The sequence below is a fragment of the Ranitomeya variabilis genome, chromosome 7, assembly GCF_051348905.1.
Source record: "Ranitomeya variabilis isolate aRanVar5 chromosome 7, aRanVar5.hap1, whole genome shotgun sequence".
Lineage (NCBI taxonomy): Eukaryota > Metazoa > Chordata > Amphibia > Anura > Dendrobatidae > Ranitomeya > Ranitomeya variabilis.
Window position 1 is genome coordinate 232,510,747 of NC_135238.1, and position 27,982 is coordinate 232,538,728.

Consider the following 27,982-nt stretch of genomic DNA (forward strand, 5'->3'; position numbering starts at 1 on the left):
GCGCAAACCGTCACTTCCGGTTTCGCCGGCAAATGCATAAAAGAACGCCAGCATAGGGAAAAGGGTGGCAAATTCAAACTCCAAAGTGCACCAGACAGTGCGGAGGCCACCATGAGCGAAAGCGAGCAGCAGGTTATGCAGGAAGCTGTCCAGCGATCTCCTGAGCAGGCACAAGTGCAGCGGCGTCTGCACCCACAGCAGCAGCGCAAAGGAAACTCGTCCTCTGTACAGCGCAGCAGCAGCGGACGATCAGAGTCTCAACGCAGTCGGGGGTCTGCAAAAACCACACGGCCGGCGACGATTCCAGCGGATACAGTCCCCAGGCCCGAGACGGTATCTCTGATCCACAGGGGGTGAGTGATCTACGTGAAAGTGCTGAGTTTAATATAGGGCTCTTTTTGTTCTAGGGGAGAAAAAGTACAGCCAAAACTAAGCACAAAGAATGTGCCATATGTTCAGACGAGCTGCCTTCCTCCTGGGAAAAGAGACTATGCAGCGTCTGTATAAAAAAGACGATTCAGGAGGAAACTCCATCATTTGCATCCGAATTAAAGTCGTTAATAAAAATCCAGGTGGAAAGTGCCATTAAAGGCATTAAAGCCACAAAGAAAATACATAAGAAAACACCCGAGTCCCCCGTATCTAGTGCGGACGAGTCAGAGAGTGAATTATCTGACTCAAATAATTCGTCAGCCTCTGACACTTCTTCAGTATCCTCTGAGGGGGGGCGCAGTTGCTTCCCTATCGAGGAAACAGACGCTTTAGTGAAAGCAGTCAGAGCAACAATGGGGATAGTGGAGGAGAGACCTAAAAGAACAGCGCAGGACATAATGTTCAGCGGTCTGGAACAAAAAAGGAAAAGAGCATTCCCAGTAAATGAGAAAATTCACTCTCTAATTAAAAGAGAGTGGAAAAAGCCAGACAAAAAAGCTCTCCTCACCCCCAAAAGAAAATACCCATTTGATGACCCAGCATGCTCGTCCTGGAGTAAAGCACCAAAATTAGACGTGGCCATAGCAAAGGCCTCAAAAAAGTTTGCCCTACCTTTTGAGGACATGGGTACCTTAAAAGATCCGATGGACAAAAAAGCCGAGGTTTTCCTAAAAAACTCTTGGGAAGCGGCAGGAGGCGGGCTTAAACCAGCTGTCGCGGCCACCTGCACAGCTCGCGCGCTAATGGTGTGGCTTGAGCACTTGGATTCCCAATTAAAGGGAAGAGTCTCAAGAGACACAATTCAAAAATCAGTGTCTATAATGAAAGGTGCAGCAGCCTTTTTGGCGGATGCATCAGTAGACTCGGCCAGACTAGCAGCCAGGGCTGCCGCCTTCTCAAACGCCGCAAGACGTGCCCTGTGGCTAAAATGTTGGCCAGGGGACCTTCAGACAAAGACAAAACTCTGCTCAATACCCTGTGAGGGTGAATTCTTGTTCGGCGCAACGCTAGATGACATCCTCGAGAAAGCCGAGGACAAGAAAAAGTCTTTCCCTGGTTTCCCCAACCAATCATACAGACGTTCCTTTCGGAATAAAAAATTTATGCGGAGAAAACCTCCGAAAGGGAACAAAGAAACATGGGAGGAAAAAAGAAATAAAACCAGAGGGTTCCTATTCAACAAACCCACTCCCGACAACAAAAAAACTCAATGAAGGTGTCCCCTAGGTTGGCGGGAGACTGACAAAGTTTCTCCCAGCCTGGGAAAAAATTTCAAGCAGTCCCTGGATACTAGGCATAGTACGAGAAGGACTCAAGCTAAAGTTCCGCATTCCCCCCAACAACCTCTTCATGGTGACACCACAGAGACAGTCTCAAGAACAGTCGGCTCTTCAGGAAGAAATTCTAGGCCTAGTCCAGAAGGAGGTCCTACAGGAAGTCCCTCACCAGGAAAGAGGCATGGGCTTCTATTCTCCCCTCTTCCTCCGAAAGAAGCCAGATGGGTCATACAGGACAATAATAAATCTCAAAAAGTTAAACAGTTTTCTCGAGATCCCACACTTCAAAATGGAAACAATAAAATCTTGCGTAAAAATACTCTTTCCCAGATGTTTCATGACTGTTCTAGACCTACGGGATGCATACTATCATGTACTGATCCACAAGGATCATCAAAAGTACCTCCGGCTAGCAGTGAATATCCAGGGGGAGGTGAAACATTATCAGTTTCGGGCCCTCCCTTTTGGGTTAGCTATCGCACCCCGGGTTTTCACGTAACTAATGTCGGAAGTGATGGCGCATATACGAGAACAGAATATCCTGATAGTCCCCTACCTGGACGACCTCCTTGTAGCAGGGACATCATTCCATCACTGCAAACAGCAGTTGGATTTGGTTATGACTTCTCTGTCAAGCCTGGGTTGGCTATTGAACCTTACCAAATCCAAAGTAGTCCCATCACAGGTACAGGAGTACTTGGGGATAGTCCTCGACTCAACCACACAAACGTGTTATCTTCCTCAGGGGAAGATTCAGAAAATGACACAGGCAGCGGTACAGCTGTCAACATCCCCGGTCACCACACTCAGGAAAGCCATGTCCCTGCTGGGCTCCATGACATCCTGTATCCCGGCAGTGCAGTGGGCACAGTGCCATTCCCGGGACTTACAATGGGAGACTTTAAGTTCAAGCCTGTGTCTGGGAGGAAATTTAGACGGGCAGTTAAGCATATCTCCAACTACGATACACTCCCTACAGTGGTGGGCGGACCCGATAAATCTTACCAAGGGGGTCCCCTGGTCACTACCAACAGAAAAAATCCTAACGACGGATGCAAGCCCCTGGGGGTGGGGTGCTCATATAGACGGTCAGGTGACACAAGGGAACTGGGACAAAAATCAACAGCTGACCTCGTCAAATATGAAAGAACTGCTAGCGGTAAAACTCGCCTTAATGCACTTCCTAAAAATCATCCGCTCCCACCACGTAAAAGTCTTCTCGGACAATCAGGTAGTGGTAGCATACCTAAACCACCAAGGGGGCACCAGGTCACAAACACTGATGGAAGAAACCCGATCCATCTTCTACATTGCAGAACACAATCTGAAGTCCCTAACGGCCCTTTACATAAAGGGTTCAGAAAACCAGACCGCAGACTTCCTCAGCAGAACACGCTTGAAACAGGGGGAGTGGGAGCTGAAACAGTCGGTATTCAACCAAATAGTGAAGCGTTGGGGAGAGCCAGAAATAGACCTATTCGCGGACTATCAGAACCGGAAAGTGAGGAAGTTCTGCTCAATCGACCCCCGGGGAGGGCCAGTAGCTCTGGACGCTCTCACAGTCCCCTGGAACTATCGCCTCTCCTACGCGTTCCCTCCAATATCCCTTATTCCCCTAGTTTTGAGGAAAATTCGGGAGGAGGGGGCAACAGTAATAATCATAGCTCCATTCTGGCCTCGCAGAATATGGTTTTCTTGGCTCAGGAAGATGTCCTTAGACAGCCCGTGGGTTCTACCAGACACGCAAAATCTGTTATCCCAGGGCCCAGTGTGTCACCCCAATGTAAAAAGCCTACACATGACAGCTTGGCTTTTGAAAGGAAGCTATTAAGCAGCAAAGGGTTTTCGTCCAATCTGGTGTCCACATTACTACAGAGTAGGAAACCCGTAACCACCAAAATATATGGCAAAGTGTGGAAAAAATTCATGTCCGTATCGGGGGCTGACCCAAGGGGGGAGATCCCAATAGATAAAATCCTTGAATTCCTGCAAAAGGGGTTGGAGAAAGGGCTAGCTACAAGTACCCTAAAGGTTCAGGTAGCAGCCTTGGGAGCGCTGTATAATTGTGATCTAGCCAGAAACCGATGGATCGTGAGATTCATCAAAGCCTCGGGTAGATTAAGACCTGTTCCTTTGCATAATGCCCCTCCATGGGATCTAAACCTTGTTCTAAATGCACTAACCAAATCTCCTTTTGAGCCCTTGGCAGACGCACCCCTAAAGATACTATCTTTAAAAACAACACTCTTAGTGGCCCTAACCTCAGCCCGTCGCGTTAGTGACATACAAGCACTATCCGCAGGTCCTCCCTTCACTCAAATCTTTGAGGACAGGATCGTTCTAAAAACAGACCCGGCTTACCTCCCAAAAGTCGCGTCACAATTTCACAGGACACAAGAGGTCTCCCTGCCCTCATTTTGTCCCAACCCCAAAAATGAGGGAGAAAAGACACTACATACCCTTGATGTTAGGAGGTGCCTACTCCAATACTTGTCAGCCACTAGGGAGTGCAGGAAGGATAGGGCTCTGTTTGTCTGCTTCCAGGGTCCACGGAAGGGACAGAAAGCGTCAAAAGCTACGCTAGCGAGGTGGATAAGAGATGCCATCGCCCTATCCTACTCTTCCAGCGGGGCGGCCATCCCGGAGAATATAAAAGCGCACTCGACCAGAGCAGTGGCATCATCCTGGGCGGAAAGAGCGGGCGCTTCAATACAACAGATATGTAGAGCGGCCACTTGGTCTTCCCAGTCTACATTTTTCAAACACTACCGCTTAGACTTGACCTCCTCTGATCTCACCTTTGGTCGAAGGGTTCTAGAGGCAGTGGTCCCTCCCTAAAAAGTTACAATCTATGTAAATCTCTCCGTGGTGCCATCATGGGGATAGAGAAAATCGTAGTTACTTACCGATAACGGTATTTCTCTGATCCCATGATGGCACCCGTATATTCCCTCCCTTTTCACACACAGGTGTGCACATTATAATGTATAGTTAGTTACCCTTAGTCACGGTGCCTCTGTTAAGTAAAAATTGTTAAATTTAATTTGTGTAAACATTAAGTTGCAGCTGAAGTTCTGTATAAGGCTCTGTTAACCAACTGATGTGGGAGAGAGGTACGCCCTTTTTCACCTGTAGGTTTCCTGTCCCTGGGGGCGGACCCCTCTCTCCGTGGTGCCATCATGGGATCAGAGAAATACCGTTATCGGTAAGTAACTACGATTTTTCTCCTTCGCCTCATTGGGGGACACCGTGTATATGCTGCTGCCACTAGGAGGCTGACACTAAGTGATACAAAGAAAGTGATCTCCTCCCCTGCAGTATACACCCTCCTGCTGGCTCTCAGCTCCTCCCCTGCAGTGTACACCCTCCTGCTGGCTCTCGGCGCCTCCCCTGCAGTGTACACCCTCCTGCTGGCTCTCGGCTCCTCCCCTGCAGTGTACACGCTCCTGCTGGCTCTCGGCTCCTCCCCTGCAGTGTACACCCTCCTGCTGGCTCTCGGCTCCTCCCCTGCAGTGTACACCCTCCTGCTGGCTCTCGGCTCCTCCCCTGCAGTGTACACCCTCCTGCTGGCTCTCGGCTCCTCCCCTGCAGTGTACACCCTCCTGCTGGCTCTCGGCTCCTCCCCTGCAGTGTACACCCTCCTGCTGGCTCTCGGCTCCTCCCCTGCAGTGTACACCCTCCTGCTGGCTCTCGGCTCCTCCCCTGCAGTGTACACCCTCCTGCTGGCTCTCGGCTCCTCCCCTGCAGTGTACACCCTCCTGCTGGCTCTCGGCTCCTCCCCTGCAGTGTACACCCTCCTGCTGGCTCTCGGCTCCTCCCCTGCAGTGTACACCCTCCTGCTGGCTCTCGGCTCCTCCCCTGCAGTGTACACCCTCCTGCTGGCTCTCGGCTCCTCCCCTGCAGTGTACACCCTCCTGCTGGCTCTCGGCTCCTCCCCTGCAGTGTACACCCTCCTGCTGGCTCTCGGCTCCTCCCCTGCAGTGTACACCCTCCTGCTGGCTCTCGGCTCCTCCCCTGCACTGTACACCCTCCTGCTGGCTCTCGGCTCCTCCCCTGCACTGTACACCCTCCTGCTGGCTCTCGGCTCCTCCCCTGCAGTGTACACCCTCCTGCTGGCTCTCGGCTCCTCCCCTGCAGTGTACACCCTCCTGCTGGCTCTCGGCTCCTCCCCTGCAGTGTACACCCTCCTGCTGGCTCTCGGCTCCTCCCCTGCAGTGTACACCCTCCTGCTGGCTCTCGGCTCCTCCCCTGCAGTGTACACCCTCCTGCTGGCTCTCGGCTCCTCCCCTGCAGTGTACACCCTCCTGCTGGCTCTCGGCTCCTCCCCTGCAGTGTACACCCTCCTGCTGGCTCTCGGCTCCTCCCCTGCAGTGTACACCCTCCTGCTGGCTCTCGGCTCCTCCCCTGCAGTGTACACCCTCCTGCTGGCTCTCGGCTCCTCCCCTGCAGTGTACACCCTCCTGCTGGCTCTCGGCTCCTCCCCTGCAGTGTACACCCTCCTGCTGGCTCTCGGCTCCTCCCCTGCAGTGTACACCCTCCTGCTGGCTCTCGGCTCCTCCCCTGCAGTGTACACCCTCCTGCTGGCTCTCGGCTCCTCCCCTGCAGTGTACACCCTCCTGCTGGCTCCCGGCTAACCAGTTCTTGCTTAGTGTCTGTAGGAGGCACATGGGTCTGTTTCAGACCCCAACGTTTTTATTTTATTTTTTACTTTTCTGTACATTTTTATTTTTTAATTAACGGAGTGAAGGGGGCGACGGTTCCTTTCAAGGTTCCGATCTCCCCCGAATCATCAACAGGCGAGCACAGCGAGTATACCTCCCCGTACACTCTCCTGCGACGTGGGAAGCCATGCCTGAGCTCACTTCAGGGGAGACGGTTCCTTCACGGTCCCGATCTCCCCACACCAGCAGCAGGTGAGTGGATCCATCTGCAGAGGGATATCCACATGCTGACAGGCAGCCTCAGCCACTTTCCTGTGGCCCACCTCTCTGAGGTAACGCTCGGGCGGCTGCAAAAACTTAGCCCCCGGCTTCGGCCGATGTGTAGGCCGCATCCCGGAAGTCTCGCCTGGAACGCCCTGCTGGTGTCGCCCGCCGGCTACAGAAATTTAGGCCCCGGCTTGGGCCTATTCAACATCGTGTCCGTGGCTCCGCCCCCCGGATTGGCGCTTCTCGCTCTCTGCGAGATTTTATCAACTCTGCAACTCCCGGTGGCCATCTTGGTCCACCCGGCCGGCTCACACTGGGGCGACAGTTTTTTGCATTAAAGGGGCACATCCACTTTACATCAGTACCCGTGTAAGAAAGTACCAGATATTCCCTGGTCTTAAAGGCACACGACCAGTAGTCGCTGGTCTTAAAGGCATATGACCAGTAATTCCCTGGTCTTAAAGGCATATGACCAGTATTCCCTGGTCTTAAAGACGTATGACAAGTATTCCTTGGTCTTAAAGGTGCATGACCAGTATTCCCTGGTCTTAAAGACGTATGACCAGTATTCCCTGGTCTTAAAGGCAAATGACCAGTATTCCCTGGTCTTAAAGGCGCATGACCAATATTCTCTTTTCTTAAAGGCGCATGACCAGTATTCCCTGGTCTTAAAGGCGAATGACCAGTATTCCCTGGCCTTAAGGGCTCATGATCAATCCGAGGAGCCCTCCACCGCCAACCCCAGCTTATCCTCTAGTTCCCCTCAGTGGACTTCGTCACTGACCGCAATCCATGGTTCTCTGACCAAGAGATGGGGTACACGAAGGGATTCAATGTGGCTTGGAGTGCTCGCAGGACCGATATACATGGTCCCTATCCTACATGGGAGCCGTCAGCTAGCAGGGGCCGCAAGTATTCTAGAAACGTACAGGTGTCTAGAAAACGGAAGTTTTCATTTCCTACTCCCTCACCAATGATTTGATGACAACAAGTCTCTGAATATGGATTGGATATTGCCTGAAATTGGTTACTCTTCTCTGAAGCTCTGGCAATCTCGTTACATTGACGAAGACTCTGGTTCTGCTCTAGACTACGCAGTGTCCCTCAGAAGGAGACTAATCTCCCTCGTAGAGCATTTGCCATTCAGTTCGGATAAGCGATTCACTGGACAGAAGCCTCTACGTGTGATGCCATGCCTGGCCTGATTTTTAAGGGCGACGAGTCCTTTAAAGGGCACCAATCTCCCCACACCCCCCCTCTGCATCACCACTATTTAGCGGATGATGCAAGAAGGCGGACAATTCCTCTACACTTCCCTGTTAAGAGGTTGATGGATCAAGGGTTCCTAATTTTTTATCTCTGCACCGTCAAGAGAGCGGCGATGGCAAGAGACTATGACCTGCCGGATGCAGCCGCACATTCTGCCACGGGGCAGATTAACCGGGTAGAATCTCCTGTGGTATACCTACCAGTATACACACCGATGGGTCATCAATTACAAATACCACGGACTGTCAGACAGCAAATCTGGTTCGTTCCGTCTTGCGGCTTCAGGTTCAGCGCTCTATCCTCCCTAGCCGCCGCATGAATTGCTAGAGCAATGGTCTCCTGGCTGGAGACCTTAACTACCTTGATTCACACCAGTAACAACTGGCCAGTCAAATCTTTTGAGCGGGAGACTGACAAAGGATTGTATAAGGATTGTCCAGCACAGTCTAGATCTAAGGGATCTTGGTTCCAAAAAGGGGAACGAAAAGTAAGACCGACCCTGGACCTCCAACTTCTAACAACCTTTGACATGGTCCTCCTTCGGATGGAGTTCCTCCCCTCAGTCATTACTTCAACAGAACAAGGTGCAGTTTCCGACATCCATCGACATTCGGGATGCTTACCCTCTTCAAAAATTCCTTCGCCTTTGCATTCGTGAACAGCATTTTCAAGTTACAACCTTGTCCTTCTGCCTTGCTTCCGCACCCAGAGTGTTCGCACGGGTCATGGCTGATGTCATGTTTTCTCTTGCACCCTAGAGGCGTGCTCGTCCTGCCCTGTTTGGTCAACTGTCTAGCCGCCCTTCCAGGACTACGCTGAGTCGTCTATATCACTTGCGATACCCTCTCACCTAGGCTGGCAGCTACACTTAGACCTCCTCATTTCCAGCCCAGCAGTTATCCTTTTTTGAGGATGATCGTGCACACTTCTAGAAGGATGGTAATTCTCCCTCGAGACAAGGTCATGGCCCTTCAACAGGGAGCTCGTGCAAGGAGAGTTCTGAGGACTTCATTACTCTCCCCCTCATTTAATTCGATTTGCTAGGAGAGTTCTGAGGAAAAATGGTGACGACAATGGAAGCGGTTTCCTTCTCTCCGCTCGTTTTCAGCAAGTCAAACAGACTTTCAGACGATAGTCTCTGAGCCCCTTCTTCATCCAGGGCCTTTCTCCCGGTTCAATGGTTTAGTAACTACCAATGCCAGTCTTCTTCTCCCTATCATTGGTCTGGAGATCCGAACGGTAGTCCTACAGCAGGTCCACTGCCTTCTGGCGGGTCACCCCATCCGAATTCAATTGGATAATGCCACGGCGGTGCCATACGTCAATCATCTAACAGGTTCCCACGGTCAGGCGCCATGACCGAGGTACCTCACTTTCTCTGATGGGCCGAGATCTATCGGTGATCTCGACAGTATATATCCCAGGAGTAGAACTCTGGACGGCAAACAGATTCAGCCGTCTGGGTTTCGCCTCAAGTCAGTGGTAACTTCTCCCCGAGGTCTTCCATCAGATGTGCCTTCACTGGAGCTCTCCAGTTGTAGGTCGGATGATGTCCAGACTGAATCACAATGTACTCGTGTTCGTGGTTCAGCCTCGAGATCCAAGAGCCATCGCACTCCATGCTCTGGTTCTGTCGTGGTACCAGTTTCCATTCCTCCCCTTCCACTACTTCCGAAAGCCTTTCGGAAGCAGAAAGGGGCCCCAGTGATCCTCCGAGATCCGCACTGACCACGTTAGTTTTTGTTTGCGGTGCTAGTATCTTCCCACCTTATCGCAGCAAAACTGCAAGTAGGGACTTTCTCACAGGACGTTTTCACATGTAGTTCTTCCCTATCGCATACCGTTAGATCATTGAGACCTTAATGGTCCTAGGAGCCTTACAGTAGACTCCTTTTCATTCGGGCAGACTTTACTATCAGGGAAAGTCACCCCTTTTTTCTCTGCGATATCCTCACTCTGACGAGTCTTTGGAGCTAGCTGCTCTGCTCTTTCAGACTATTTTCCCTTATTACCTTCAAGGCAAGGTTGTCCTCAGACCATCCCCATCCCTTGTTACCAAGGTGGTAATGTATTACAACTGTTATGAGGGCATAGTTCTTCCCTCATCTCTTTCGACACCAGTCCACAAAATGGAATGAGTTCCCCATATTCTGGACGAAGTGAGTGCTCTGAGTAGGTACGTCTCGAGGTCGGCGTCCTTCCGACGGTTGGACGCTTTATTTGGGCTTCCTGACGGTAGAGGAAGGCTTCCTGACGTTTTCAGGAAGGGTTTAGCCGTTTCATCGGCCATAATAACATGGTGAATTTGTTTCACCATCCAGGAGTCCTTCCGTGCTAGAGGTCAGCCTATCTCCCTGTCTATCGAGGGTTCTAGGCACCAGGCGTCGGCAAGGCACGCCTGCAAGCTTGCGGATTCGTCCAGTCCGCATGCATTCCTGAAGCACTATAATTCCCACACTTCCACAGATGTGAGTTTGGGCAGGCGGACTCTGCAGGCCGCGGTGGCACACTTGTAAGTAGCGGTTACACAGGGCCTGATCTGATGTTGTCCCCACCCAGGGACTGCTTTGTGACGTCCCACGGTCTGTGTCCCCCAATGAGGCGAAGGAGAAATAGGGATTTTTGTGTACTCACCGTAAAATCCTTTTCTCCGAGCCAATCATTGGGGGACACAGCTTCCACCCTATTAGCTTGTGCTTGTTTTTATATTCTGACATGCTATACTCTCATATATAATATGACATGCTATACGCTCATATGTTATTGATCTCCTACTGCTTTTGCACCGAACTAGTTAGCTGAGAGCCAGCAGGAGGGTGTATACTGCAGGGGAGGAGCTAACTTTCTTTGTATCACTTAGTGTCAGCCTCCTAGTGGCAGCAGCATACACACGGTCTGTGTCCCCCAATGATTGGCTCGGAGAAAAGGATTTTATGGTGAGTACACAAAAATCCCTATTTATCTCATACTGAAAAAACGGGGTTACAGGTTCCCTTTAACATGTCTTGGAGATGCCAGAAGTTCAAATTGGAGAGTCCAAATGTCGAGACCCTCATCTGATGCTAAAACAAAGGAGCAGAAGAGCTTCCCCGAGGGCGGCTCTATTCTAAGATGTCTGAGTCCTGCAGCATCTTGCTAAGTGCAGATCTCCGTTCACTTCAGTGCCTCATAGCTCCTTAGTTTATAGTCCGTTTCTCGCCGTGCCCTCCATGAGTGAACTTGTTCTTGTCTACATTGTAAGTGCTCACAATTCTGACCATCTTCTATAACCAAAACCAATATGGCCTCCATTACAGACCCACCCACCAAAACTTCTGACATGTCAAAAGGTTTCTGAAACTGCAGTTAGACTTGTATAAATCTGAGGGATATTTATTTTTAGTGTGAGTTCCTGGATTATTGATTTTAGTCTATTTTTCTTTGGATATCTGTATGTAAATGACGTTAATTGCTATAATAGCGGCATAAATGTTTGTCAGTGTGTAACTACTTTTAATGAGGAACTCCAGTGGTCAAAATATAAAAATAAGTTTGTCCTAACTCAGGCCTGCCGATCAATGAGATCTGAGACTGGACAACAAGAGATCGGACCCCAGCGATCATCAAGTATTTTAACCCCTTAATGCTCCACGACAGATATATACGCCATTGATCATGTTAGGGTGTTTGGTGAAGGCTCAGTAGCTGAGCCTGCTTCACACAGTGCATATGGCGGCTATATTACATAGCTGAGATCAGCGCTATTGCCTTCGCTGCTGTTAACCACTTAATTGCTGCTCTCAATCACTGACAGCAGCATCAAAGCCCAATGATCTGGTCGGGGCAATTGTTCGGTCACCCAGTAAAAACTATGCAAACGTAATGTCGCTGTGATTGTACTGACCTGCTGGATCGTTTATACAGGAAAACCAACTTCGTAAAAAAAATATATAGATAGATATTATATAGATAATATCTATCTATCCTAAAAAAATGAAACCATGAAAACCGGTTACGTTAATTTTTCGTTCCGAATTTAAGTTTTTGTATTTTTTTTATTTCAGGTATTCGTCGTCCATGAAAAGCCTTAGCAACAAATTCATGCACTTGACAAACTACTCTGTGAATAAAAAGAATGTGGACTACAAGGCAAACGCGGATGAGTCCGCCTGTCAGGGCCATAAATGGTACGTGGAGATGGCGGGCATTGCGGGGGCGCAGATGTTGGGCTAATATCCTCAGGCATGTTGCAGGGCTCCTTTTTTAAAGGGTCTGAATTTTACTTTTAAAGGTAGCCACTTCCATAGGTGACCCCAAAGGACCCGCAATAGCTAACTTGCATACCTTTTTCCCAGTGAGCATTGCCTGATCTACGTCTCCCTAACTAGTGGTCTCTGCTAAGAAAACCAAGACCCTCCTAGATATGTGGACAGATTTCAAGAGGGAGCTCAGCTCATGCTCAGCCTCCTACTTCTTCATCTCTTGCCATCAGACTTTTCTCTAAATCTACAGGGACATAGCTGGTGGTGATGTGACTAATCTACCTGAACTCTCCCCACAGGGCTCTGAAAGCGTTGTGGAGCTACCTCAACCAGAAAGGTTTCAGCAGCGAAAAAATTTGGGAGAAGATCAAAGAGATGGTGATAAAGACAGTTATTGCGTAAGTCGTTAGTGGTGACTTCTTTCTGGGCTGAAAGCTAGAACGCTCCAATGGCTTTACTCATATTTTTTTTTTTATTTTTTTTTTTTTATTATTTGTATTTTTTTTTTTTTAACCTGGTATGATCTTTCTGCTCCATCTCTGCTTGCTGTCTTTTAAAAGGATCTGAATGTAAATCATGAGCTATTGTTTGACAGTCTGTTCCTTCTTGAAGGAGTTTTGTCATATTCTTAGTGGATTAGGGTCCCACGAGGCCCTGAAGTGCCCCATCTGTATGGAGAGATGCCACTTTGTGCACTGCCGCGCCTTTCATTGACCATGGGAGTGGCGGAGAAGCTGAACGGAGCAGTGGTGCACATGTGCGGCTATTGCACCACTCCTTAACCCTGTTCTTGGGATTGATGGGGGGTCTCTGTAATTTATCACTTGTGTTGTAGATGGGTTATAATTTGCAAAAAAAAAAAAGCAGAAAGCTACTAGTGTGGGTAGGCAGACCTGTGCAAAACTCTCTAGAATAGGTCAAACTATCCAGCAGGGAGTGGACTACATACTAAAATATAACTTTTAATCTGTAACAAACACCTAAATAAAATCAGCTGATTTTTATCTAGGTGTTTTCTACGTAAGTTCCAATATATTTTAGTATGTAGTTCTCTCCCTGCTGGATAGGTGATAATTTGCCAATTTGGGCCAACCCTTTCTTCCTACCCAATAACGTGCTCTCTAAAGTTTGGGCTCCCACGATGCGATAATGCACTGGATTTTCCTCTACGTATTCTCACGGAAAATCTGCATTTGGCAGCACCAGCAAAGTGCACATGATCCTAGGAAATCTCATGCACATGAAATATTGCCTCCGTATAAATTGACATGACGTTTGAGTTTGGAATCCTGTGGACGCTAATTGGCTGCAGCGCTTACACCGCTTGGATGAAACGCAGACATCCGGTGAAAGTGTGACCGCTGCTGCCCATCAGTGGTCATCAATAGGCTGCAGCGATTGCCTAGAACAACCATGTCAGCCAACAAACCTGTCGCCGACATCACTGGTACTGCAGCGGTGTAGGATGTGACTAGAAGATTATTATTTTCTATAGGGTGCCATTGCATTTAGGAAGGGTTGACAAGTCGTGGACAGCACCATTGATCTATTATTGCCTCTGGCTCATAAATTGCATGTAAAACTGTCGCAACTTGTGTGGTTTGTTTATTTTTTATTTATTTTTTTTTAACCTAAAAACACTGTCCTATGCCAGTGGTGCTGCGATACTTGCATTTTTGCCCCTTCAGAATATTTGCAGAAACTTTTTAAACTAATTAAATCTTTGTTCTGGCAATGGCTGTTGGTTATAATGAATGTTTGTCCACAGATACGGCGGCAAGAAAGTGTAAATGACGTCTTTCTTCTTTTTTTTTTTAAGGTCTGAGCCTTACGTGAACAGCCTTATGAAGGTGTACGTCCAGCACCAGTACTGCTGCCACGAACTGTTTGGATTTGATATCATGTTGGACGAGAACCTGAAGCCGTGGGTTCTGGAGGTGAACATCTCTCCAAGGTGACGCACTCGCCCTGTTTCTACACCCGCTATTACCGGTGCACCCAGGAACTACATCTCAGGGCCGATCTACATGACCATACAGCAGCCATATTTGATCATCTGTATTCTTGCCAAGTCTCAGCCCGTCGTGACACAAACTATCGTGTGTCCATCTCATGAGACGCATGGTTGGGCCGGGAATTGCAGTAGTTCTTTAAATGAGTAAAAACATCCGCTATACGGGGTGTGAGAATTGGCCCTTGACCCCTTCACTGTTACATGCAGATATGCCAGGTGAATAACACAGCTCCCCACATCCGCACCGGACTGGTGATGTACATGTGTCACATCGTGAAGTCTTTAAACGGCCATTTAAAAAAAATATAAAAATTAGTTTTGATGCAGAATAGATTGTATGAAGTTTAGTAAAGTCTCAGTACTGGAGATTTGTGACATAAAGTAGAGATTGTGGGGGCTGGGAGGTTTCTGTCCTTCCAGCCAGTAATACCAGTGGGGGGCGCTGCTGTGATCCTATCTGCTTTTTCAAGCAGAGATTGCATTCAACTGCACAGCAAATGGATTGGAGTAAAGCTGGATTTACACTGAAAGATTTCCTAATGACACTCGTTCCCCGATAATCGGGCAGTGTAAACGGGCTGCTCACCGCAAGGTGCTCGTTTGTCAGGTGAGATGATATTTTGGCTGGGTTGTCAGCAGCACGTGGTCCTTTGTAACCAGTATGTGCTGCCGGGAACAATGCAGCCTGTACACACAGAGCAATTTATTCCCGATCGTTCTGTGCATGTAGGAAATGCGGTCGTCCTGTGTAAATAACCATTAAATAGCCCCAATAAGCGAACAAGTAGCCAATCGGGGGTCGTTTAACGCTGTAAACCCAAATCCTATTTAAGGAGAAGGTGGGGATTCTTTAATCTGCAGAGTTGGAGGTTGTATAATGTCTTGTTTGGACATCTGTCCTGTTGGTACATGGAAATATCATCCTGCTGAGGTAATGAAAATATCTATCAGCTTTCAGCCACGCAGAGACTCCCAGATGTCCTGTATAGACTGTCAGAAACTCTCCAGCAATGTCAGCAATGCTGTATAGGATTTGCACTTAAAGGGCTAGGACTCGTCCGTGCTTCTAACCTATGTGCACAGTGGCTCTCGCATGTCGGCTTTCCTTCTTATTCACCCGCGGTCACGCTTTCTACATTGCGTTTGAGTTTGGTTATGTCCACATGACACCAAATCTGTTGTGGATCTGTGATAAAACCCTGTTGTATTTTATGCAAAAAATTTTTGGGGATTTGTTGTGAATTTTACAAAACCCACTACATCTGAACGAGCCCTCGGGATCTCCTATAAAATGGTTTTTACTATGTAGATTACCGCGGCTGCCCCAAATACTACAAGCATGGCACCTGGGAGAATTCTTGGCGCCCTTTTCCATCTCTCTTCGGCTCTTTGTCACGTTATTTTCTCTTTGCCACAGTCTTCATTCTAATTCTCCTCTGGATGTGAAGATCAAGGGTCAGATGATCCGGGACCTCCTGAACCTCGCCGGCTTTCTACTCCCTTCCAAAGAGAATGCAAACTCCAGCAACTCGACTCTGAGCTCCAGGTGAGTGCAAGGTGGCGGCCGACCAACGCCAAAGAGAAAACTCCTCCTATAAACCTGTAAGATCTCTGCGGACACGATGGCGTCAATGCGTCCAGAAGTGTATGAAAAGCTTTCTGACCTACTCCCGTAATGTGGCGGCAGGCGATCGGAGTGAGAAGAGGACGTTGGAGAGTTCATTTTTATAGATGTCGTTCTTATAGTTGCAATACATCTAAAATTAAATGAAGTAACTTTGCTAATTAAGATTTGATTTAAAAAAAAAAAATCTCATGTTTACAGCTCCTGTGCAAACCTGTCTCCATGGTAACAGACTACAAACATGGCTGGTGTAGTCTGATCCTGCAGGCATCTCCTCACTAGTCTGTCCGCTACAGTCAGAAGTCAGGCAAACAAAAGGCAAACAAAAGTGGAGTCTGACTGCAGGATCAGACTACACAGGGTTAGTTTGTAGTCTGTTACCATGGAGACACATAGGTCTGCATAGTACTGTACTCATAAGTTTAGGTGCAGATCGATTAGATTTATAGAATATATATATATATATTTTTTTTTTTTAGTGCGTTGGGGAAGGACCGTGGTCGCTCTGCAGAGATTGTGAACGAGGAAAAGATGAAGCGGGCACACTACCTCAGCCTGAAGGTGCCGGACAAGGTAACGCCAGCTGTTGTCCACATTTATCAGCCATGTTATCTGTAATATTTTGTATCATCTCGGCATCTTTGTAACCAAGAAGAAATCCCTCAATGGCCTGCAGCCCTGAGTCCCATCGGTCCCGTCTGTCTGTCCTGCAGGATCTCTATGCCACGGTCCTGGAGCAGCTGACTGCAGAGGACGTGCGGGTCCTAGTGGAGACTGAAGATGAGCTCTCGCGCTGTGGACATTTTGAGCGAGTTTTCCCTTCTGCCATCTCCTCGCGATATTTGCGCTTCTTCGAACAGCAACGGTATTTCAATATTCTCACCAACCAGTGGGAGCAGAAATACTATGGCGGCAGAGAGAAAGGTAGGCTCCCTGGGTCCCTGCACATCTGGCATTTCAGCCTCGTGTAGGCCACAGTAAATAGCGGCTGCGGCATCTAAGGAGTTTGACAAGGGACGGGCTTCTTCGGTCAGTCCATTGGTGCCTGTGCAACGCTGATTTGTTGCCGGCATTCCACAAGAGCCCGTTAGATCCTGCAAGAACATAATACACTGCATGTCTTCCACAGCCATCTAACGGGCATAGTATGTAGGGTCCGCTGAGATGGGGGAGGAGGGCGCCTTTTAACGGCAGCAGTTAAGGGGCCCTATTCCTCAGTGCTGCTTTTTAATGGCGCTGAGAAGAGAATAGAATCTGAATAGATTCCTAAAGAAACAAGTTTTGTAAATTTGTTGAAAAAATGAGAAATTGCTGCTAAACTTTTAACTCTTAACTCAGATGTAAAGTAGAGGTGGGAAATGTTGTTTGTTATAGGCTTGTACAGGTCCTTCTCAAAAAATTAGCATATAGTGTTAAATTTCATTATTTACCATAATGTAATGATTACAATTAAACTTTCATATATTATAGATTCATTATCCACCAACTGAAATTTGTCAGGTCTTTTATTGTTTTAATACTGATGATTTTGGCATACAACTCCTGATAACCCAAAAAACCTGTCTCAATAAATTAGCATATTTCACCCGTCCAATCAAATAAAAGTGTTTTTTAATAACAAACCAAAAAACCATCAAATAATAATGTTCAGTTATGCACTCAATACTTGGTCGGGAATCCTTTGGCAGAAATGACTGCTTCAATGCGGCGTGGCATGGAGGCAATCAGCCTGTGACACTGCTGAGATGTTATGGAGGCCCAGGATGCTTCAATAGCGGCCTTAAGCTCATCCAGAGTGTTGGGTCTTGCGTCTCTCAACTTTCTCTTCACAATATCCCACAGATTCTCTATGGGGTTCAGGTCAGGAGAGTTGGCAGGCCAATTGAGCACAGTAATACCATGGTCAGTAAACCATTTACCAGTGGTTTTGGCACTGTGAGCAGGTGCCAGGTCGTGCTGAAAAATGAAATCTTCATCTCCATAAAGCATTTCAGCCGATGGAAGCATGAAGTGCTCCAAAATCTCCTGATAGCTAGCTGCATTGACCCTGCCCTTGATGAAACACAGTGGACCAACACCAGCAGCTGACATGGCACCCCACACCATCACTGACTGTGGGTACTTGACACTGGACTTCAGGCATTTTGGCATTTCCTTCTCCCCAGTCTTCCTCCAGACTCTGGCACCTTGATTTCCGAATGACATGCAAAATTTGCTTTCATCAGAAAAAAGTACTTGGGACCACTTAGCAACAGTCCAGTGCCGCTGTTTATGGTTCAAAAGTGGCTTTACCTGGGGAATGCGGCACCTGTAGCCCATTTCCTGCACACGCCTGTGCACGGTGGCTCTGGATGTTTCCACACCAGACTCAGTCCACTGCTTCCTCAGGTTCCCCAAGGTCTGGAATCGGTCCTTCTCCACAATCTTCCTCAGGGTCCGGTCACCTCTTCTCGTTGTACAGCGTTTTCTGCCACATTGTTTCCTTCCAACAGACTTACCATTGAGGTGCCTTGATACAGCACTCTTGGAACAGCCTATTTGTTGAGAAATTTCTTTTTGGGTCTTACCCTCTTGCTTGAGGGTGTCAATGATGGCCTTCTTGACATCTGTCAGGTCGCTAGTCTTACCCATGATGGGGGTTTTGAGTAATGAACCAGGCAGGGAGTTTTTAAAAGCCTCAGGTATCTTTTGCATGTGTTTAGAGTTAATTAGTTGATTCAGAAGATTAGGGTAATAGGTCGTTTAGAGGACCTTTTCTTGATATGCTAATTTATTGAGACAGGTTTTTTGGGTTATCAGGAGTTGTATGCCAAAATCATCAGTATTAAAACAATAAAAGACCTGACAAATTTCAGTTGGTGGATAATGAATCTATAATATATGAAAGTTTAATTGTAATCATTACATTATGGTAAATAATGAAATTTAACACTATATGCTAATTTTTTGAGAAGGACCTGTATAACGGTCTTGTTTAAGGGCATCAAAAAAGACCAAAGTGCAATATGTCACAAAAAAAGTGTTAGCACATTATGTGACACTGGTCACATTTTAAAAACTTGTCCTGGTCAGGAAGATGAAAATTGGCTCCGTCACTAAAGGGTTAATGCCTTTTGTTTTTTCTTGATTAGGACAAGAACTGCTGAGGAGCCTGTGTCTCATGAACCATCACACCGCTTCTGCACCGCGCTCACCGCCGGTAAGGCCAAGTTCAGAAAGCCATGAGGTGGTCCGGTCACGTCTGCAGCCTGTGGCTGTAGTTGGCTCCTTTGAGCCCTGATACCGGGGGGGTGATGTCTGGCTGCTCTTGTTTCTCTCTGGGGTTTATAGTTGGCATTGGGAAATTGCTACTAATGTCACTACCATCATTCTCACAAGCTGCTGTTTTATTTCAGAGGTCGCCGCAGAAATCCAGCCCCAGTGCGACGAGTCTCAATGGCTGCAGCAAAAGTGAAGCCACAAACCCCCGGTCAGTGTGTGCAGGCGGTATTGTTATTAATGATGCCATCGCGTGCCGATCATGTCTTCCAGCGCACTTCTGTAGGAGTTTATATTAAAGCTAATTGTACATGGGGGGGGCAGGATTTTCCAGTGCAAATGATTGGAAATCTGATACAAAATCCCATTGACGTTGCTGGTGCTTTGTTACACTTTGGAGCCTTTGAAGGGAACGATCACAGATGGGCCCTCACATGGTTTACTGGATACTTGTAGTTGTGAGCAGCGCCTCATACAGCATATTCAGAACTCCTAAGCAAACAAGCCCTTAAAGGGGATGTCCAGCAAAGACCACTGGACACTCTATCCCCCGCAAAAGAGCGAATGCTCAACCTCCGCTCCATTCATTAGCTATGGGGCTGCTGGAAAAAGTGGAGCCCAGTGCTCAGCATATAGGCAATGAATGGAGGGGTGGTTGAGCGTGCGCTCTGCTGCGTCATTCTACCAGGGATAAAGGTTATTATGCGGAGTGGTGAGAGACCAGAGGTCGGACCCCATTGATCTAGAAGTTATCTTTACTAGACAACACCTTTTAAAAAAAAAAATAATAAAATATATATCTCTCCAAATGCTTGTGTAAAATAATAATTTCCTCAGGTTCAGCTCTGACACTGACGCTGACTTTGTCTCTGTTTTGGCTTCAGTGGTGAGGTCACAACTAGAGTGCCCAACTGCTGCAGCCAATCGCTAAGTTCTATCTACATTGCCAGAGTCGCTAAGGTCAGTGATTGGCTGCAGCAGTAAAGAGCACTGTAGCCGTGACATCATTGTCGCAGCTAGAACTCACTGGACCTGGGGAAGGCGAGGACCATCTGGTTTTATTTTACATGACTGCAATGTTTGGGGATGGGTTTGTTTTTTGTTTTTTTTTTGTTTTTTTTAAATGGAAATCCCCTTTAAATATGCATGTACCCCACATACCTACATGGCAGCTCTCGCTTAATACGTACGGGGGACCTTATCTGTGCAAGTCTTGCCTAAACTTGTGTCAAAGATAAACCTATAAAGCAATTTTGTACAAATCCTCAAAATGCATCAAACGTCTCTGCAGTCATCTTCTGACCTGGAAAGGAAAGGACCCCGGGGCGACTCTTCATTAATCCTGCCGAGTGCTGCTGTAATGGGTAAAAGTAATATTCTGTAGTAAGTTATATAACTCTATTTCTCTCAGTAGATTGCCTCTTTATCCAGAGGAACAACTGAGTCCATTCAAGCCTCCTCCTCTCCATCAGAGTCCCGTGATCCCTCCACAGCAGGAGCGCAGCACCGTCCCCATCTGCTCTCACATTCTGTCTGGTGCACCAGAGTCTGCCTTGGTCATGGGATGAACGCCGCCATCTCCTGCTCAAAATCTACCTCAACGCCTGACGTGGACGCCGACCAATACATCTGTGACACGGTGCAGGGCCGGGAGACCTCGCGGAGCCATCACTGAGCTTCCAGAAGAAAATGCAATACCCCAAGGAGCAATCCAAGATGCATCTATTTTTCTAAAGTGTTAAGTGCCTGGGATGAAAGTGTCCGATGAGAGTTGTGCTGCTCGTTAATAGTGAGCAGTGCGTTACTTGCCATGTTTTGGGTTATAGGAACCAAACGGTGCTGGAATCGTCCTATTCCTCTCACATCGGGGGGCCTTGGGTCCATGCACATCCCGGTCCAGGATTTCTGGTGTCTTCTCTGCTGTTTGTGGTTGAGTTTAGATTTTGCTAAAATAATATATTGTTAATAAATAATGATAAAACTGCTGCGAGGGCTGACACTTCTGACTCCGGCTGAGCTCCTCCAGCAGCTCCGTAAGCTCCTTGGTCCTGTAGTTAAATCCTGCGGTTATGGGGGTCCTCTGACGTCCTGGGCTGAGGCTCATGGCGTCCAAGACCGAGTTAAAGGCAATCGGTGATCATTGCCAGAAAGGTCTCAAATAGAAATGAAAAGATGCATTAAATACATTAATACTTCACAATTAGTTTTGATGTAATACTAGTGTCAGATCTGCCACTTTATGGGTGAAGATGTGTCCTCAGTGCGAATTCCCAAACTCAGGACTGCGATGTTGAGCTATGTGGCTGGGGGTCACTGGTTGGAGACCACTGATATGAGCGATCTCACGACTGCAGCTTATAGTCTCCCATAGTGGGTTAGTGACCCGGGATCCTTTCATCATGGATGCCTATTCACACAGTTACACCTCGTCAGCTGAGGGCTCGTTACAGCCCCTCGCCTGTCCTTCCGTGTTACCGTTCTGCTCAGTAAGCGGCTTTTTTTTTTTTTTTTAAGCTGTTCAGGCGGGGGCTCAGATTCAGTAGCGGCTCTACAGCTGACAATATTTAGCAAGTACCAAAATAAGACAGAGCAGTGACACCCCCCCCCCCCCCCCCCTCGCTCCCCCGCAGCTGGGGTGTCATATTGTGAGACCCCAGGATGCCAAGTCCTCCCAGGGAAAACTGCAGCTGTCACGGCACTGGGGACAGAATATCCCGGCCTGTACCATGGAGGGGAGCGCTCGCTGCAGGAACAGAGACCCTCAATGTGCCTGAGGGATCATTGCTTCCAAATTGTGCACTCACCTGCAGTTTTATTTATGTTCACACAAAATCCGCAGGTTTTTTACCTATGGATCCTTTGCATTGTGTGAAATCTGCAGAGAAAATCCTCAAGAACAAGCGTCCTGCAGATCTAAGGGTATGTCTCCACGTTCAGGATTGCATCAGTCTTTGGTCAGGATTTTATGCAAGTAAAAACTGCACCTGAGGTCACTGGCAGGTCACCTGTGGTGTACCTGCGTGTTTTGCTCATAGTAGCAACATGCAGCGTTTTTAAAAAACGCACAACGCATGCGTTTTCGCGGCAAAAACGCATGCGTTTTTAAACGCATAGTGGAGTCTGGATTTCATAAAATCCCATCCACTATGCTGTAACATCTGGACGCTGCGTTTTTGACGCAGCAGAAAAACGCAGCGTCAAAAACGCAGCGTTTCCTGAACGTGGAAACATACCCTAAGAATCCACAGAATGCTTTAACTTTTTTTTATTATTTTTTTCCTCTTTGGTTTTGAAAACTGATGTATGATTAGTACAGTGAGTATCTTCAGGATTCCTGAACATGTCCGGTGGGTGCACTGTAACCTATGATGGCGATACAGGGCCGACCCCCGAGGTTTCTGCTGCAGATTTGACCATACGCTTAGGATGACGCATACGGGGGCAGCAGCGGTGGTCCCACCTCTGGAATTCTCACCAATCCTGAGTGTGGAGGAGCAGTGAACTTGACTTTCCCCTGTAAAGTCGCCCCCGATCTGTGTTCCTTCTCTGAAGTGGCGATGGTCTGCGGACGTCTCCACTCCTGCAGGTTGATTGCAGCAATCTTCTGTGGAAGGATCCGTTGTCCATCCATAAGGTCGACTACTTTTTTTTTTTTTCCCCCTCTCCCTCGTGATGTCATTAATATGCCATAACCTCCCCAGGTCAAAACCTTCCACCGGGCTCGGTGCAGTTCTTCTTGCACGCCATGACACGCTCCAACCTCCAGTCTGGCCATTCTTAGTCCATTATAAACATATTCCACCAGCTGACCCCGACGAACACGATGGACAAGCCTAGGACTACCAGGTAGAATGACCACTAACTGGTTCTTCAGGAACTAGGAGTCATCCAACCATACACATTAATCCACTTCTTTGCACTCGTCTTTCCCCTCCTCTAATCCCCTGCTTGTATACGCATAATGCTCAGCAACAGGAGTGCCAGCTCACTGAGGGAGCAGATTACAGATGCCGATGGAGGTCTATAAAGTGTAAGGCTCATATTAATAAAAGTATGTATATATATATGTGTATGTGTATCCCCGGAGCTGGATTCACAGCTACACTGCTCAGAATTGCTGCATATTGTCCTCCATGCTGCTGCTTCTGAACATAGAGACAGAAGAGCAGGAATCCTCATTTGTGGGTGCTGTGTATAGGAGATACCATGGCAGCTTGTCTACACCCACTAGCTCAGAGACAACTGAAAAGTAGAGATAAAGCCTGGAGAGGGGAAATCTAGTGAAAATGCAGAATATCCGTAATATAATGAGAAGCAATAGGGATAATCCTCTTGTACGCACGGCTTATTCTAAATCAAACGTTTATCTCCTTCACACAACTCCCTCTCCTACGATGCGTAACATGGTGCTGACCGTACAGGATCTGTAGGTGTGGGGCCACATGATGTAGGGCTTAGAGCCACAGAAAATGAACATTAGCTTCAAATTAAATTCTTCTGAAATGTCCCATATGTAAAGAATTGTGTATAAATTGTGCTGTGGTCCTAGACTGACAACTTCCCCCATAAAAACTCTTGGTCTCGAAGAGAACCTTGTCGAAGTCATGGTGTCCTGTCATTCTAAGCTACCAACATTACACAATTAAAGTAAACCTGACAGCTGATAAAAACCCCTGAAGACCAAGACAAACCTGAGAATAGTAGGACAGGCAGGTTCCTGGTAGCTTAGAATATAACTTCTGACAATACTATATAATATATAATACTGACAATATGCACAAGAAAATTACTATAATACTGCCCCCTATGTACAAGAATATAACTACTATAATACTGCTCCTATGTACAAGAATATAACTACTATAATACTGCCCCCTATGTACAAGAATATAACTACTATAATACTGCTCCTATGTACAAGAATATAACTACTATAATACTTGCCCCTATGTACAAGAATATAACTACTATAATACTGCCCCCTATGTACAAGAATATAACTACTATAATACTGCTCCTATGTACAAGAATATAACTACTATAATACTGCCCCCTATGTACAAGAATATAACTACTATAATACTGCTCCTATGTACAAGAATATAACTACTATAATACTTGCCCCTATGTACAAGAATATAACTACTATAATACTGCCCCTATGTACAAAAATATAACTACTATAATACTGCTCCTATGTACAAGAATATAACTGCTATAATACTGCTCCTATGTACAAGAATATAACTACTATAATACTGCTATATACAAGAATATAACTACTATAATACTGCTCCTATGTACAAGAATATAACTACTATAATACTGCTCCTTATGTACAAGAATATAACTACTATAATACTGCCCCCTATGTACAAGAATATAACTACTATAATACTGCCCCTTATGTACAAGAATATAACTACTATAATACTGCCCCCTATGTACAAGAATATAACTACTATAATACTGCTCCTATGTACAAGAATATAACTATTATAATACTGCTCCTATGTACAAGAATATAACTACTATAATACTGCCCATATGTACAAGACTATAACTACTATAATACTGCCCCCTATGTACAAGAATATAACTACTATAATACTGCCCCTATGTACAAGAATATAACTACTATAATACTGCCCCTATGTACAAGAATATAACTACTATAATACTGCCCCTATGTACAAGAATATAACTACTATAATACTGTCCCTATGTACAAGAATATAACTAGTATAATACTGCTCCTATGTACAAGAATATAACTGCTATAATACTGCCCCCTATGTACAAGAATATAACTACTATAATACTGTCCCTATGTACAAGAATATAACTAGTATAATACTGCTCCTATGTACAAGAATATAACTGCTATAATACTGCTCCTATGTACAAGAATATAACTAGTATAATACTGCTCCTATGTACAAGAATATAACTACTATAATACTGCCCCCTATGTACAAGAATATAACTACTATAATACTGTCCCTATGTACAAGAATATAACTAGTATAATACTGCTCCTATGTACAAGAATATAACTGCTATAATACTGCTCCTATGTACAAGAATATAACTACTATAATACTGCTCCTATATACAAGAATATAACTACTATAATACTGCTCCTATGTACAAGAATATAACTACTATAATACTGCCCCCTATGTACAAGAATATAACTACTATAATACTGCCCCTGTGTACAAGAATATAACTACTATAATACTGCCCCCTATGTACAAGAATATAACTGCTATAATACTGCTCCTATGTACAAGAATATAACCAACCACAACAACTAAAGGCATGGACAGCCGAAAGAGTGTACCCACACAGGAGATCAGTATAAATAGCCTTTATTAAGGTGAAAGTGGCTACTTTGCATTCCGCACTTTATAGGTGTTTTCACTGGGCCCGTAGGTCTGATTTCTTATCTTGTGGCTCCACACACACACTAATCATTGTTTTTTGCACAATTTTTTGCAGCAACTATTGATGAACTTTTTTTAGTGAGTGTATCTACTTTTGCACTATTATATATATATATATATATATATATATATATATATATATATATATACACACACATATTTTTACAATTGGCATTTTTTATTGTTCTAATTATTTTCACTACTTTTGGCACATAGTCGGCATTGTCTATATTGGGGTCACCAATATCTATTGTGATATTTTTATATGAGATTTTTTTATAAATTTTCCTGTCATAAATTTGCGTACTACATCATTTTATATTAAATAATTATATTTATTTTTATTGTGCCACTTTCACCTTAATAAAGGCTATTTATACTGATCTCCTGTGTGGGTACACTCTTTCGGCTGTCCATGCCTTTAGTTGTTGTGGTTGGTTCTCCATCTTAGTGTTTAGTCACTACTTTCTCACAGAACACGATCACTATTTTAGTTTGAATAAACAGATATATATCTACTGATACACCAAAAATTAATCAATAAAGAATTGTTATATCTGTGTTTCTAAACGTAAGAATATAACTACTACAATACTGCTCCTATGTACAAGAATATGACTATTATAATACTGCCCCTATGTACAAAAATATAACTACTATAATACTGCCCCTATGTACAAGAATATAACTACTATAATACTGCTCCTATGTACAATAATATAACTACTATAATAAAGCCCCCTATGTACAAGAATATAACTACTATAATACTGCTCCTATGTACAAGAATATACCGTAACTACTATAATACTGCCCCTATATACAAGAATATAACTACTATAATACTACTATGTACAAGAATATAACTACTATAATACTGCTCCTATGTACGAGAATATAACTACTATAATACTGCTCCTATGTACAAGAATATACCGTAACTACTATAATACTGCCCCTATATACAAGAATATAACTACTATAATACTACTATGTACAAGAATATAACTACTATAATACTGCTCCTATGTACGAGAATATAACTACTATAATACTGCCCCCTGTGTACAAGAATATACTATAATACTGCCCCCTGTGTACAAGAATATACTATAATACTGCCCCTATGTACAAGAATATAACTATTATAATACTGCCCCTATATACAAGAATATAACTACTAAAATACTGCTATGTGCAAGAATATAACTGCTATAATACTGCTCCTGTGTTCAAGAATGTAACTACTATAATACTGCCTCTGTACAAGAATATAACTGCTATAATACTGCCCCCTATGTACAAGAATATAACTGCTATAATACTGCTCCTATGTACAAGAATATAACTACTATAATACTGCCCCTATGTACAAGAATATAACTATAATACTGTCCCTATGTACAAGAATATAACTACTATAATACTGCCCCTATGTACAAGAATATAACTATAATACTGTCCCTATGTACAAGAATATAACTACTATAATACTGCCCCTATGTACAAGAATATAACTATAATACTGTCCCTATGTACAATAATACAGTTATATGAAAAAGTTTGGGCACCCCTATTAATCTTAAGCTTAATGTTTTATAAAAATAGTTTATTTTGCCACAGCTATTTCTGTTTCATATATCTAATAACTGTTGGACACAGTAATGTTTCTGCCTTGAAATGAGGTTTATTGTACTAACAGAAAATGTGCAATCTGCATTCAAACAAAATTTGACAGGTGCATAAGTATGGGCACCTCACCAGAAAAGTGACATTAATATTTAGTAGATCCTCCTTTTGCAAAAATAACAGCCTCTAGTCGCTTCCTGTAGCTTTTAATGAGTTCCTGGATCCTGGATGAAGGTATTTTTGACCATTCCTCTTTACAAAATAATTCCAGTTCAGTTAAGTTTGATGGTCGCCGAGCATGGACAGCCCTCTTCAAATGATCCCACAGATGTTCAATGATATTCAGGTCTGGGGACTGGGATGGCCATTCCAGAACAGTGTAATTGTTCCTCTGCATGAATGCCTGAGAAGATTTGGAGCGGTGTTTTGGATCATTGTCTTGCTGAAAGATCCATCCCCTGTGTAACTTCAACTTTGTCACTGATTCATGAACATTATTGTCAAGAATCTGCTGATACTGAGAGGAATCCATGCGTCCCTCAACTTTAACAAGATTCCCGGTGCCGGCATTGGCCACACAGCCCCAAAGCATGATGGAACCTCCACCAAATTTTACTGTGGGTAGCAAGTGTTTTTCTTGGAATGCTGTGTTTTTTGGCTGCCATGCATAACGCCATTTTGTATGACCAAACAACTCAATCTTGGTTTCATCAGTCCACAGGACCTTCTTCCAAGAAGAAATTGGCTTCTCCAAATGTGCTTTTGCATACCTCAGCCGACTCTTGTTTGTGGCGTGCTTGCAGGAACGGCTTCTTTCGCATCACTCTCCCATACAGCTTCTCCTTGTGCAAAGTGCATTGT

General features: G+C 45.5%; 1 protein-coding gene across 3 annotated transcripts in view; it reads left to right on the forward strand.

The window, feature by feature from the left end:
* TTLL4 (tubulin tyrosine ligase like 4) overlaps nucleotides 1–21,080 on the forward strand; it is a 38,091-nt gene extending 17,011 nt beyond the window's left edge. The window contains exons 11-20 of one of the 3 annotated variants that reach the window (XR_013217865.1): nucleotides 11,950–12,072; nucleotides 12,447–12,545; nucleotides 13,967–14,101; nucleotides 15,579–15,707; nucleotides 16,265–16,358; nucleotides 16,499–16,709; nucleotides 18,917–18,984; nucleotides 19,181–19,254; nucleotides 20,458–20,780; nucleotides 20,870–21,080. Coding sequence is in view for 2 of the 3 variants with exons in the window: in XM_077273167.1 (XP_077129282.1) it covers nucleotides 11,950–12,072; nucleotides 12,447–12,545; nucleotides 13,967–14,101; nucleotides 15,579–15,707; nucleotides 16,265–16,358; nucleotides 16,499–16,709; nucleotides 18,917–18,984; nucleotides 19,181–19,254; nucleotides 20,455–20,611 (1,090 nt within the window). In the remaining variant the exon portion in view is untranslated. Of the gene's footprint in view, nucleotides 1–11,949; nucleotides 12,073–12,446; nucleotides 12,546–13,966; nucleotides 14,102–15,578; nucleotides 15,708–16,264; nucleotides 16,359–16,498; nucleotides 16,710–18,916; nucleotides 18,985–19,180; nucleotides 19,255–20,454 lie in introns of all 3 variants that reach the window. The other 2 variants (XM_077273168.1, XM_077273167.1) reach the window with 2 other exon arrangements.
* The last annotated feature ends 6,902 nt before the right edge of the window (nucleotides 21,081–27,982 follow it).